This window comes from Cyprinodon variegatus, unplaced genomic scaffold (assembly GCF_000732505.1).
Source record: "Cyprinodon variegatus isolate N-32 unplaced genomic scaffold, C_variegatus-1.0 Scaffold501, whole genome shotgun sequence".
NCBI lineage: Eukaryota > Metazoa > Chordata > Actinopteri > Cyprinodontiformes > Cyprinodontidae > Cyprinodon > Cyprinodon variegatus.
In genome coordinates, this window is record NW_015150954.1 from 497,163 (window position 1) to 511,665 (window position 14,503).

General features: G+C 36.4%; 1 protein-coding gene across 1 annotated transcript in view; it reads left to right on the plus strand.

Annotated features, from left to right (window-relative positions):
- Positions 1-4,125: 4,125 nt before the first annotated feature.
- Positions 4,126-14,503, plus strand: part of LOC107094694 (ephrin-A2-like) — a 121,575-nt gene continuing 111,197 nt past the window's right edge. The window contains exon 1 of the mRNA XM_015390476.1: positions 4,126-5,119. Coding sequence (XP_015245962.1) covers positions 4,938-5,119 — 182 coding nt within the window. The 5' untranslated portion in view covers positions 4,126-4,937. The remainder of the gene's footprint in view (positions 5,120-14,503) is intronic.

Below are 14,503 nucleotides of genomic sequence, written 5' to 3' on the forward strand. Positions count from 1 at the left end.
TTTTCTTATGGAAATGTATTTAATCCTTTTCTAATTATTTTTACCTTTCATAATTATTTTTAAACTATCTAATTGTTTCAAACCTTATCCAGTGGGTTCATGTTAAAGTTGATTGATTAAAATGCATCCATATTTAATTAATTTTAATATTGCCAAAATGAAAAGTTGAGGAAATTTGATCAAACACTAATTTCCTTTCTTTTTATGGTAGTTTGATTGGGTAAACCAGAAAAGGATCATTTAGGATCTTTACAAATATTTGTTTGGTATCTTATTCTTTTTTTTTTTCATTTTAAAATGATGGACTATTATCATTTTGTAATATGAAGTATTATTAGATGAAATACATTATTATTTCTTGTTAAATTTGCACCAAGTAATGCATTTCCCACAATTTCCCCATATTGGGACAATAAAGGGATTTCCTAAAGCCCCTCTCCTATGTTTTTATTCAATTATCCTCAAAATATTTAACAAATCTTTATAAAAGAAATGCAAAAAATAGATCAACCATGTATCCTTCTTTTTTTGTTTGTTTTTGTTATTACAAAACAGAATCCAAATACTCAAAAAAAAGAATGATGTAACAAATCAGGTGAGTATAAATTGAATACATTTAGAGTAAATATTCAGTTTAATTCAGTTGATTGATATTTAGCTCATCCAGAAACAATCATCTCATAATATCAGCTAAATAAAACTAGTTCATCTTCTTTCAGGTTAATTTAATTATAGCTCACTTGTCAACAGTGAGGTTTAACAAATTATACAATAGACATTAGTATAAAGTTGTTGAACCAGTAAAGACATAAACACAAACAAATCTAATGACTTATTATTTATATTAAAATGTGTAGACTGTTTTTCCATATTTGTTTTAAAATCCTTCCAGAGTGACTGAATGCTTTATTTTAGAACAATGGGAGTTTTTATCACGATGGAGAGGAATGGTAGGACCTTAAATTCTAAGCCTAGATGCATACTTCTCATGGTTGGAGACATTTGTACCCCTACAGGGGCCACTTAGACCCACTTAAACATGGAATCTGACCAGAGCAGGTGCTAAAAGTTTTATTAGACACTGAAGGAAAACAGAGAGTCTTATAAAACCCAATCTGGAGAAACATCGACCAGCAGGAACCAGATTGCAGCCCAATTATAAAAGCTGAGAAGAAGCAAAAACATGCTGATCAAATCTACCAGAACCTTTTTTTAATGGACCCATTTGGTTTTGAGATATGATTTTCTTAACCTTCGGACATGCATGCCGAAATCACTGAGTTATAAAACAAGTCATGTTGAATTTATTTCTCTAACTGCTCAATAATAAACTAAACATGCAGGATTTTACTGAAACTAAAAAAGTTTGTCATTTGTATGAATCTATAGATAATTATTTGTCCAAAACACTAACAGTGTATCACATGTTGGTCTAGATAAGAGAAAGTGATGCAAATTGATAGGCTTTTAGAATTCCCTCATATAGAACAGAGGACGGCTGCTTCTTTGAATCACCTGCTATATTTTGCAAAATCTAAAAAAAATGGCTGCAGCCAAGTCTGCTTTTTTGTAAAAGTCTTTGAAAGATTTTGGTCCTGTGTGTTTAAAATACAGTGAAAGCAATTTAATGAAAACAAATGTTTTGTTTTTGACTATAGGACTTCCTGCAAATTTGAAATAATTGGATTTTGCAACCAAAAAGACTTTTAATATGCCTCCATCTGGATCAGACATTTATTGATCGATGGTTGACATTTCATTCCATCCACACGCTAGAAGCCCCGATGTTAAGCTTTTTATAAATGTTACTCCCCTTTTATATATATATATATATATATATATATATATATATATATATATATATATATATATATATATATATACATAGGGCACCAATCACTCAGTATTGTTCAATGTTTTGTTTTATTGTACCAGTAAATTCAATTTCTGCCCTTGCCCTCAACATGAACCCATAGACCTTTCAATGCTTTAGTAAGCTATGGTTGCACTATAAACAGGCGTAATAACTGTAACTCTGCTTTATGGATTCAGATTGGAATCACATGGAAGGCTGAGTTTGTTTTGAGGACAAAGGAGTCCCCACACCCTCCATAAGCTTCCCCAGAAATTAATATTTTGCCCAATAGAAGCACAACTTAGGGGTTTTTTTTTCCCTGTTTTCCTTTGTCAATATTGTCTCACCCTTTAATTGTTGCTGAAGAGCAAAAGTTCTCTCTTTCCACATTTCTTGTGAAAATGACCTTTGTCTGTTTGTTTTTCAAGCATGCATCTTTACATCAAGAGTCATCTAAATGTCGGTCATGTAGATAGAGACTTCATTAAGTATCTCTTACTCTGCTTTCAGACTCCTTGGATAGCCAGATCTGTACGTGTTAAGAGGTCTTCAGAATATCGACCAGACCATTATCCTTATAGAACACAGTTTCATTTCCAATTTTTTCAGAGACCATTTTATATTAATCCTCAGATTCCTGGCTTGCTCCAATTTAAGACCTCAGTCAGCTCTTTCGGATCTCACCATGGTATCCACTCTCACAGTCAGGAGCAGCACAGGACAAACCTGCATCACTGAATAAAACTTAAACCCTTTTCCATGGGAATAAATATGGGAATGTCCTGATTTATTGCTCACATTAAACTCTAAAAAGAGAATGCTGCTCCGACTTCAATCAATTGCTTTAACTGGTAACAATTGATTCAAATTTATCAAACTTAATATATCTAGATCATAAGTTGCCAAGTTAAAGTCCTTAAGGTGGGAAAACTGATTTCAGTTGTTTGTTACCAATTAAAGTTGGAGCTGCGTTCTCTGGTTAGAGTGTCTTAATTTTGCTTTCATTTCTCAGGATAATTACACTACTGCAGATATTAAGTAAATACATGAATATTTTTTCTGGGATCTCATGTTTTCACATAAATCCATGTAATAATGGCTACAATCACTGGAAAAATATAGAGTTAGAAAATAAAATTGAAGCACAATATAGAAGATGTTTTAAGATGAAATATATGAATTAATCTAAAGATAAAAATAAAAATCTGGACAGGTTTTGCTTTTCAATACAACAAACTAACATAACATGAAGAAAACCATTGTCATCTGTGGATGTCACTGGCTGAAATCACAGTGGGAGTTAGTTGGACTGTTTCTCAGCGAGGAAACGCCCTAAACTCATCGGAGTCGGCAGACCCTTTTCACAGGGTTACGTGCCCCGTTGTGGATCTGTGGTGCCTGGGTATGCCTGGGGCACTGATTTTTGTATTAATTAATTTTCCACTTACACAGCTCTGCTCCAACAGTGGAGCTGAGAGAGGAGAACTCTCCAAAATAAGCCAGTCAAAATAGATCAACAGTTCACAAAAATGAAGCCAGCCCGGGACGCCACCGTTTACTGTTAAAAAAAATGAACAATCAGCTCTCCCATCTTTACTGCCCATGATATACACACTTATAGGATCATAACCATCAAACCATCATAGGATGGGCTGAAATAGAAATAATAAACACAGACATGTGTATGTATGTAGAGGTGTTTTTTTTGTTTTTCCTTTTACAGTTGCACATTTCAAGTTTTAAAGTTCATGTTTGCTGAAATATATTTAATGAAGATAAATTGTGCCTTCATCAGTGGTAGATTAGAGATATACAATTAAGTTCACAAGTGAGTCAATTCAATTCAGTTTGGTTCAGGTAAATATTTAATGATGCAGAAAATAACAATCTGATTGTACAATTTATTTATGACGATTTATAATAATAAATAAGTGCTATAAAATATTTTCTTGCATGCTTGCATTAATTATCTGTGCCCATGCTTTAAAAAAAAAAATAATAATTTAATAATAAGGCACCCCCCACTATAGGGTGACCTATTTTGCCCCCTATAGTGTTGGGTCAGCTGACGCCCCTGCATAAACTGACAACTTGATTGTATTTAACCAAACTGCACTGGGACAGTGGATAGTGTAGACCACAAGCTACTGGATGTTTTTGGGGGCTGGAAAACTAAAGCATCAACACTCTGCTGCATGAAAGAAACACAGCTCGGTTTGGCCACCGCTGTGATACCGGATAGTGTTCCAAGTTTCCACACATTTTTACACCGGGGTATCTCCGCTGGATGGGGGCGGGGTTAAGGCAAAGCAGAAACACAAACCCCGCCCACCGGGGGCGCACCGGGAGCAGCAGTTTGGAGCTGAGCCGGTAATCAAGCCAAACGCTCCCCTTGTAGCTTCAAGTCAACTTTTCAACTCTTTGTTCCCGTGCGCACGGGTTCTTCTCGGTTCGGTTCTTCTTCCGAAAGTCCAGGGAGCAGAGAGACACGGCACAGAGTTGAACTTTGCAGGGCGCCTGCAGACTAACGGAGCAGCGCGGAGAGTTTGGAGAAAGGTCGCAGCAGCGCTCCGGAGAGGGAGACTTCAGAGTTACATAAGAGAAAACATAAATCCTGAATGAGCGCTGGGCTCTGGCTTCAGCCACAGACTCTGCGCGTAAATGCGCGACTGAGTTGAGTTTCCAGCTATGAGCAGGACGCGTGGACTGCGGTTCTGACCCGGTTCTGAGTGTTTGAAAATGAAACTGTGGAGCAGGTTGTCCTCCTGGATGAATGTTTGGAATATTTTCTTGACTTTAGGCGGTGAAGTGTCTCCGTGGAGCTGTTAGTTCTCCACGCATGAAGTCGTGCGTCCTGCAGCTGAATGAGATGGATGATCATCTGAGCGCCTGTTTGGATCCAGTTCAGCTCTGAGCGGCAGAATGAAGCCAACCTGCTGCAAATAAGATAGTTTTAATATCTGTGGATTGAGAGTAACTGAGGAACCTTTCAAAGTCGGACCGGAGAAGTTTTTCATGTGCTTCTGTTCTGGTTCCCCCCGCGGCTTACAACGCGCTCACAGCTGAACCCGAAGAGACGCGGATGTCCGCCGGGAAGCAGCGCGCCGCGCCGCCGCCGCTCATGGAGCGCTCCGGGCGGCCGTCGCTGCTGCTGCCTCCACCGCTGCTGCTGCTCGGGCTGCTGCTGCGACTCTGCTGCGCCGTCACCGACGACCGCCTCATCTCGGACCGGTATGCTGTCTACTGGAACAGCTCCAACCCCAGGTAAGAACCGTTCATTCTAAGCTGTTCCCAGTTATATCTGCGCTCTCAAGAGGAACATATTTAAATTATGAATGTGAACCTGAAGACCTCCCATCTGCAGGACGCATAAAAAAACAACTCTGAGTCTAACTGGAGAGAAAAAGTTTCCTTCAACGCAGAAATTATCCTGACGCTCCAAACTTGAAACACTGGATTCTGCATGGATAAGAGAAATAAAAGGGTCCACTTTCTGTTGCATGGAGGTCAGTGAGGTTCAGGGCTCCTGCAAATCAAACTGAAAATAACTTAAAGATGTCAGAGGTTGCACTTTAGAAAGCGTCTCGGTTTGGATCCTTGAACCTCTGACCCTATTTGGGCTCCAAACAGCAGAAAAGGCATTGAAGATGCTCACCTTCTCTGCAAAAAGGGCTTAGGTTGCATTTTGTGTTGAACCATTCTGACTTCATCAATTTGAACAGTTCTTATAAAGTAAACAAAAAGGAAAAAAAAAAAAAGAATCCGCCGCAAAATTTTTTTCCCCTTTCAGCCCAGTGTTGGAATAAATCTGCCAGCCTTTAAAGTCCATGTAACTTAAGAAGGCAAATTTACACCTAATGGAGCTTTTCTTCTAAACGCCACAAATAGCCTCTTAAAAAAGACATTTTTGAGGCTGAAATCAGAGTTTAGGGAAAGTTATATGAAAAAAAAAAAATCTGAAAAGGAATGAAGATGTTAATCATGAAATATCTGATGACCTTTTTTTTGTGGTAAATTTTAAAGTAATGTTCTGTTTGTTGAAAGTCAACAATGATATTAATTATATTTCAAAGCTTCTGGTCAGACTTTACAAGATATCCTACGACTTTTCTTATTGTAATTTTGGTCATTCTCACTAGAATCCATGTAGTAACCGGTAATAATTATCTGGGATTTTTTTTAAATGTTAACTGATAGGTATATATGCATATTTGTGTCACTGGTGAAGAAAAAAGAGAAAAACATGCTCTTGCCACTTCATTGAGATCAAATTGATGTCTTGTTTGGCCCAACTGGACGTTCAAAAGATCTAAAATATTTGAATTCTGAGAAATTATGGAAGAAAAATGTATTTAAAAAAATTCGGCCTTTTATAAATTTGTTTCTAACCGTTTTCTTAAATGAACAACGAGCAAGTTTATCCAAAGAGGTTATTGTTCAAGTAATTAAATTTTTTTTTTAAAGCCCAAAATATCAACTATTTTCCAGAAATAGCCTTAAAGATTTGCTGCTTTTTTGTTGTATTTTGTTAAGATAAATCTGTTTGGTTTTCATTTGTTGGTTCAGCAGAACATCTGAGGATGTTTCCATGGTTTTTGGGAAATGGGTTCATTTTTCTGCCTTATTTTTCAGAAGGTCGACTGATCCGCTTGGATCATCATGACCGTCGTCCATATTGGCTACTTTTCTTAATTTTACAACTGTTCAGACTTTAGCTGTTTCTCATTGCTTCAGCAAAAACAAATATTTTTTCCTGCTTTTTCTTGTTAAATTGTTGTAAAGATTTTGAATCTTTAGGCGACCTCTGACCTTGGATGTATACTCAGATTTCTCAGTTTTCTGCACCTAGCAGCAGAGCGTTATCCGCTCTGATTGGTTCCCTATCTATCCAATAGGAGGCGACGATGTTTGCGGATTGTTGTGGTGGTGCAGGGCTATGATGTGAAGGTGTTACTAAGGAAGATTTTTTTTCTCTTTTGGGATTTTTAAAAAACTTTTTTATTTGGTTGTTTCAAAATAAAAGCACGGTAATGAGTCCAGCAGAAAGCTACAGGGGAAGGCTTGATCTTCGGAGGTCCTGCAGCAGGAAAAGCTGTTATTCGCTGCTCTCATAAAGAGTTTAAGTGTGTGTGGTCTTCCAGATGTGAGCAGCAGCATCCTGAGTTTCCAGCTGCCTGATCATTTGTGTCCCTGCAGTGTTCCTGTAATAGCTCGGCAGGAGGAATGCGCCAGGTCTCCAATTCCACAAAAAATACTGCTGTTTTCACAGGAAAATGAATATATTTGTATCAAGGGGAACATCAGCTAATTTATTACTAATGGATGTTCATGAATCACCCTGAAATGACTTTCCTCTACCACCAATCTACAGCAGGAAATCCGTTTTCTATTAAACGTCACACAGAAAATTTCAGGCTGGGAACCTGCTGATTCTCGTCCCGCCGTGACTGTTTTGTGGTTCAGGCCGATTAGGTCCGGCTTAGAGATTTTTATTTTCTTTCTAATCACCATTCTGGAACTGGATCTGTTCAAGCACGACGGACAGATCAGTTCTGGTTTGCAGGAACCTTAAAGTCGCCATGTCGTCTGCTCTGTTCGATCATGGCGGCAACAGAAACTGATGACCAGAGATCTTTTAGGTTCTACGCTGAGATAATTTAAATGTTTAATTTTTCGCTTTTTCGTACATGAAGAAAATCTTAAACTCCTGTAATTCTATTGCAAGGGCCTTTCATCGAAAAATAATTATCTGTTCTTAAAATTCTGAAAATATTTTAGGAAAAAACAGCTCTGAAGGAACTGTAACTGAATTGCAAAATTAATAAATTTAAACTCATCACTAATTCTTACTCTTTAAAGACTAACTCGCTTCAAACAAAAATATGAAACTGTTTTATGAATGTTTGGTTTTTGGTCTCTTATTTTGGTGTCATTTTGAAGATTTTGGATTCTCTAGCCATTTATTATTAGCATTTTTTTTTGCCCAAGTAAGAGGAAAAATATATATATTTTAAGATTTCTATTATTTTCAAACAGGCTTAATAGGTTAATTTGGTAGTAGGAAATATTTTTTTGGCAAAACTAAAGATTTCAAGTCTTTCATCTCTAGTGGATTTTCCTTTATGCTGCTTATTCTCTATTTTAGAATAAAGTCTCTTGGCTTATCATTTGTTTTAATCTAAATTTCTTCTAAAAAACGTTGCCTTTTTTTAATGTCCGGGTTTTTAAATAAAAAATAAAATAACAGAGAAATAACACAAAAAAATATATTTTGAATTAACAATTTGGAAGATTGAGTTATTCCCTCTGAATATTTTAAAATAATACCAATCTTTATCAAAATAAAACACGACACACAGAGATGTCTCTGAATAGCTGTTATGAGCTATGAAAGAATCGTCTTTAACACTTTTTGGTTTACAGTTGAAGAACAAAAACGGAACGTAAAAAAAAACGGAATTCTTCCAATGATAGATAATTGATAATAGATCATTTAATGATGGATAATTATCCTTAAATCATGGAACTCATAATGGAAATGTGACCTGTAAATGAATGAATGCAGGTTTACAAAAAGTAAAAAAATAAGAAAGATGACTTTACAGTAGTAGACATTTAAGAAAATAAGGAAAAAAAGTGTGACAAAATATTATGTTTAAGCCCAGAATTAATCAGTGGATTTTTAAACAAATCCAATGTAGTTTCTCTTCCAGGTCCAAATGTTCTTGTTTCCTCTTCAGCCATATATGAATAACGACGCGTTCAAGCCCTTAAATATTAATCAAAAATAATTTTGCTAATTTTCTTGGACTTTTGTTTTGACACTTTTAAAGTTGTTTGGAGACAAACCTCTTTTAAAACATATCGTTTAGATAAACTGAAATGGGACCAGTTGTTAGAGACCAACTTTATGATGCAAACTCAACCGTGTTCAAATCTGACAAAGAAAACCACAAATCATGACAGGATGAGGGGCTAATGAGCTTTCATTTCTTTACTTTCATGCTAAAACCATTTATGCAGTATATTTGGACAAACGAAAATAATCAGATTTGCAGTTTTCTGACTTTTCACAAATAATCCAAGCCGTTAAAAAGAAAATAAGCTCCAGTTTTAATGTGCATCGTGAAAAGTAACTTAAATCAGCTGCCACCACTAACTTTGAACGCTTGTTATTATTGTGTGCAGGGGTTTCTAGTTAGCGCTAATCAGTTTTATTTTCAAACGCTAACAATTTAGAACTAAATTTGCATTATTAAAATGACCCTCTCACAGAGTATAGGAAAAAATGAAGAAATTTGTCTATGAAAGTATTGCTATCTGCAGCTTTAAACACACCAACTGATGCAGTAGTTGCTGTTGTACTTCTACACTCATCTCATCCATCTGTAATTCTTATTCAAACATGTATTCATTTTACTAATATATTGCTTTGAAAGTGTTTTGAAAAAAACATTATGGCCAAAATCAAAGTATGTTCTGCATTTGTCTGTGAAGTTCAGCTTTATTGTCCTTGTGAAGTTCAGTTTTATTGTCCTTTCGTCTTTTCGTCTCGCTCCGGTTGGCCGGTTTTCTGTCCCTGTCTTTAAGCAGTGTGAATGTTTTCTTTTTTTCTTCCTCCATGTTTGTGCGTCGCAGCGGTCCTCTCCTCAGGTTGGATGGTCTTTCTGTGGACTCCAACTGTGGCATATTATGACTTAAACTTCCACTTTTCTTTCTTTTTTCACAGAAACTCAACACACCAAGGAACAGAAATTTCAGCTTCTGCTCCAAACATTTAGGGCTTTTTAGCTAAATTTTCTTTTTCCAATGTGTATTTAAAAACATTTAAATGTCGGGAATCTTATTTCACTGAAGTATTTTGGGCAACTTTGAACATTAAAAAAAGGAAGTAGCTCCAACTAAATGATTCCATCATTCTTTCTATAATGACTGCTGCCACATTTCTGACTGTTATCCAATACCTCTTTAGTTTGTTCTAATTGAATCATTTTGACCTTGTTGGTCTCATCTAAAGTGTAAATTTATTTATCTTGTTCTGAACTGCCTCCTGACACTCTCAGATCCCAGTAGATTATCAGGTAATTAAAGGTTTAATACTGAATAAATATCCAGTTTTAGGTAATTTTTGCTTTTACGTTTGAACATCCATCGTAAAAAGAATCATTAGATGGACAAATATTACATTTTTCCCGTCATATTTGTATATTCCAGTAAACATTTAAAGCATCCGCTTCACTTCTAATTTCTCTACTCATCCATATGCCTCCATTTTCCATCATCGCACATTGGGCTCTAGCTCCCTTTTCTTTCAGAGATTCAGTGTTCATCCAGGAATCAAAATGGCCCCCGGTTTTTTGGTTGAAGGGTTTTACAATCTCGACCCGCCCCAGCAATAAAGAAGTGCACTTTATGGCAGTAAAATGTAGTCAAACTGTGAAGCTTAAGGGATTCGACTTAGATTTTTATTCGATTGAAAACAAAACAATTTATGTTTGTAGATTATCGTTGTTCCAACCATATCTTTGCATTTATTTGCTTAAAGTTGAGAGCTGGGACGTCCTAACTGACCGTTGAGGGAATCCTTGTCCAAGTTTGATATTCTGAAGTTAGATCCATGTGTTCTTAAATCTACATCTTGCTTATGCTGGTTCGGTCAAACGTCTACAGATGATCACGTTACTGCATTATTCTTTGCCGATAACTCACACAATTCCAGGGACAGATGTAATTTTAATACTGATACACCACAACAGATCCATCAGTTTTCCTGCTCTGGTGACTCAAACACTCACCAAAATTAATTTTTTGACTTTTTGGCTTTTTCTTTTTTTAAATGCAAAATCTAAGAATATCCAGTATTTCTTTAATGTTTAAAACTTAAAGAAATTGTAAAACAGTTAGACAAAATTGGATTCCACATGTTGGGCTTCAAAGAAGCTGTGGTTGGGGACATGAGTTTTATATTCTTTCAATAGCTTTTTGAATGTTTTTCACATAATCTAGGCTTCACACTTGAATATTTATAATTATTTTTTTTTATAAATATTATAACATTTATATAAAAAAAGGGAGAATCATATACATATTTTATATTGGGAGAGCCAAGCCTATTTAAGCTAATTGACTCCACTGTTGTTTTTTTTTCTCTTTTTTGTATTCATGTAGCAACTTGAAGGCCAGAATTTATTGGCTATTCCGTTGGTTTAAAAAAAATGTTTTGGAACAAAGCTCCATTTCTCAGTTCTGCCAAAGGAACAGGCATTAATTAAACTCCTGTAATTTTGTTCTGGTTTTGTTTTTTGCTTTTCCATCCTTATTGGTGGCATGTTTAAAAAAAAAAAGTGTCAAGATTCAGAGCTACTATAAACTATTGCTTTAAACAGACAAAGTGGGCTTTGAGTGCATCTGACAGACTCCTTGGTTGGATCAGGGGTCCCATCTAAGAAATGGGCGATAACACCAACAACATATAAAGGCTATCAGCAGACTGGGAAAGTTTGTAGCTAATCTCTGAAGCGGCTCTCTCCATAACCTGCTACAAACGGGTATGTTTCTACATGCGGCCCAACGAAGACTTATCTCTCCCTTTAGCTTGCATATGCTTACACCATCAACAACAAGCTGAATACTTGTGGTATTGGTGCATTCACAAAAACACAAGAATCCATCTTGTAACACTCCTGCTTCAACCATTGTACCTACTAAAACTAAAAGGTGCCAATCAAATGGTGGTATTATGGTTTAAGCCGGGACATATAGCTGTGACGAAAACAAGACCTATCGAACCCTAAGCCAAACCAAAACAAACATGGCAGCACAGGAGGACATAGCTTATAGACCAACTGAAGGATTTTAAAGTCTATTCACTGAGCTGCAGCGAGCCAGTGGAAGGACTTCATAACCAGGCAGATGTGCTCTACTGTAGTTCTAGTGAGAACACGGGCAGCAGCATTTTGGGTCAGCTGTACGTAGCTGATGGATTTTTTTTTAGCTAAAGCTGTGAGGACGCTGTTGCAGAAATAAATTCTACTAAAGATAAATGCATAATAAGTTTTTATAGATCCTGGACATTAGTCCTTTAATCCTGGAAATGTTCTTCAGGTGATAAAAGGCTGACCTGGTAACTTCCATAATGGTCCCCTGAAGGTGTCATGATAGTCCATCATGACACCAAGATTTCGGCCATAATCAATGGTTTCTAGCTTTAGTAGCTGAAGCTTTGAGAAACTCTCAACCTCTCCTCCTATGGTCTTATTACCTCAAAATAGTTTTTATTCAGCTGTAGAAAATGATGGTGCATCAACATATTGATCTGTTCTAAGCATCTAACCAATGCTCCGATTGGTTCATAGTCACCTGGTGACCTTGTGATGTAGAAAGCTGTGTATCGTCTGCATAGCTATGGTAACTTATCTTGTTGTTTGACTCTAAAACAGCTGCAAGATTCACCTCTCCTGATGCAGAAACGCCCTTGGTCCTTAAAATGATTTCGGTGTGAGCGAACCATTAGCTGCATTGGTTTCTCATTGCTTCTGCTGCAATTTTATTTGTTACTGCCTAAAACCAAACTTTGGTAGTGGGGCACTTGGTCTTACTTTGCCCATTCTTCTTCCTTATGCAACTTTTTACACATGTGACAAGCATTATGGAGGCTCTTACTACTGTGGCATAAGGATTACAATAACTACTATGGTGCTTTTTGACTGTCTGATTTCATCATTACACTTAATCTTTTCTGTGCAGCTACCCTCCGCGGCTCTGTGTGAATGTAATATAGATGGTGGTATACACAAATAATTGCTTGATCTCCAGTGACGAGAAGCGTTGAATAAAAACATAAGCCTCGACTTTCAGAGTTGTTTTTATTATATTTATTTTTTACTAACTTTCCATGGCAACTCAGCTTTTTTTTTTGCCAAAATTGGGATTTTTTTTTGCACTCCTATAAATAACAGCTTGTGAATCAGTCTGCTTATAAGAATGCATTTTTACTTAAAGAGGCTTCTTCTAGTCCTTCAAAACTACACAATTAAATTTTATATTAAAAAAGTGCTCATTGTGACAAGTAGTTTTCACTTGGAATTCCCTGAAAAAAAGAAATGAATTCATGAGTAAAACTGTTTTTTCTAAGGGAATATTTCTTGTAAAGGGTCTCTGGTAGCCATGTAAATGTGTTTACATAGATTGGATCCAGAAAATGTTAGACTTCATGCTGTTCTCACATAGTGTTTCCTATTTTAGTGACACTTTACAAAAACAAAATTCACACTTTAATAAGTTGGATGACACAGTCGTCTCGTAGTTCCATGCGGTGCTGATTCTGGTGCGGCTTCTCTGCATGAGGCCCGGCTGCTTCCCCACCTGATTTTGATTTAAATATTCCTGGAAGTATTAGCTGTCTGTCTGTGGTTTGTTTTTACTGAAGTTTGCTTTCAATGTTCCTTTTTTTTTTACTTTAATCCAGTCTGATCTCCTTTATTCTGTCACTGAGTCATTTTGCTAATGTCATCGTCTTTCCTGGAAAAGAAAGCTAATTGGAAACATATCAGTGATTAAAATAAAAAGCAAATTGGCACAGACACAGGAGCTTTAGTCTCATACACTGGTTCCATTGATGCTAATCTTCTGTCTTAGGATCATTTTTCTTTAAAAAGACAGAAAACATAATGTTGAACTTCCAACTGGAGTCCCCAGTTGATTTTATTCATTAATTCTTATAAGAAATGCAAAATGTTTTTTTATTTGAATAATAAAAAAAAAAACATTAAGTGTGTCAAAAATAAAAATAGCAACAAAAAAAACAAACAAAAAAACTTATTCATCTGTTTAATAAAATGATCTGAAAACATTTCAAGTGAACTTCAGCCTAGTCACAAAATTAAAGGTATAGTGGATTATTTTTGCAAATTTTTTAAAGGATCCACCCTCTCCACTTTAAAGAAATGCACATGCACAACCCTGTACCCGCTCCCGAGAGGGAACGCCTATTAAACAAGAGTGCAAGAGTATACACAAGCCCTTTTCTCCTCGTGCACGCTCTGTTTAAAAGTTGCTGTTTGCATTGCTCATACAAGCTTACTTTCCAAAAGACGATTTGGTAAGTGAAAAAGGGGACGAGCATGTAGGACGACCTTACGTAGACATATCAACAGAATGATTGACAATTAGGAGGACCACTTATTTTGATGATCCACCCCGAAAAAGAACATCCTCCACTATACCATTAAATTTGAAATATTGACTTAAATTGTGTCCCTTTTTTATTTTTTTTTTACTTTATTGCCAAACTTATGAAGAAAAACTCCACAAAAACCTGTCTCCAAATAGACAGTTTGAACCATAGCTGGTCCTAGGACACAATTTAGGGCTGGTAACCACTCAATTGGATAGACCTACAACCAATAAGAGCAACGGAGTGCGTGACGTATGTTAAGCCACACATAGTTGTTGTCCACAAAAATCAAAGCGTGCAGTTTCACGCCTAGAATAAGAAGATGAGACTTGATCGCGTTTCTCTGTTCCTCTTTTAAAATTAATTTGCTGTCGATATCTTCTAGAACAGACCTAATAGCAGAATCTGCTCACATCACTAATCCGGCTTTAGTCCTTGTTGTTGTCTCCCAAGCGCGCTTTGGTCTCGTGGTT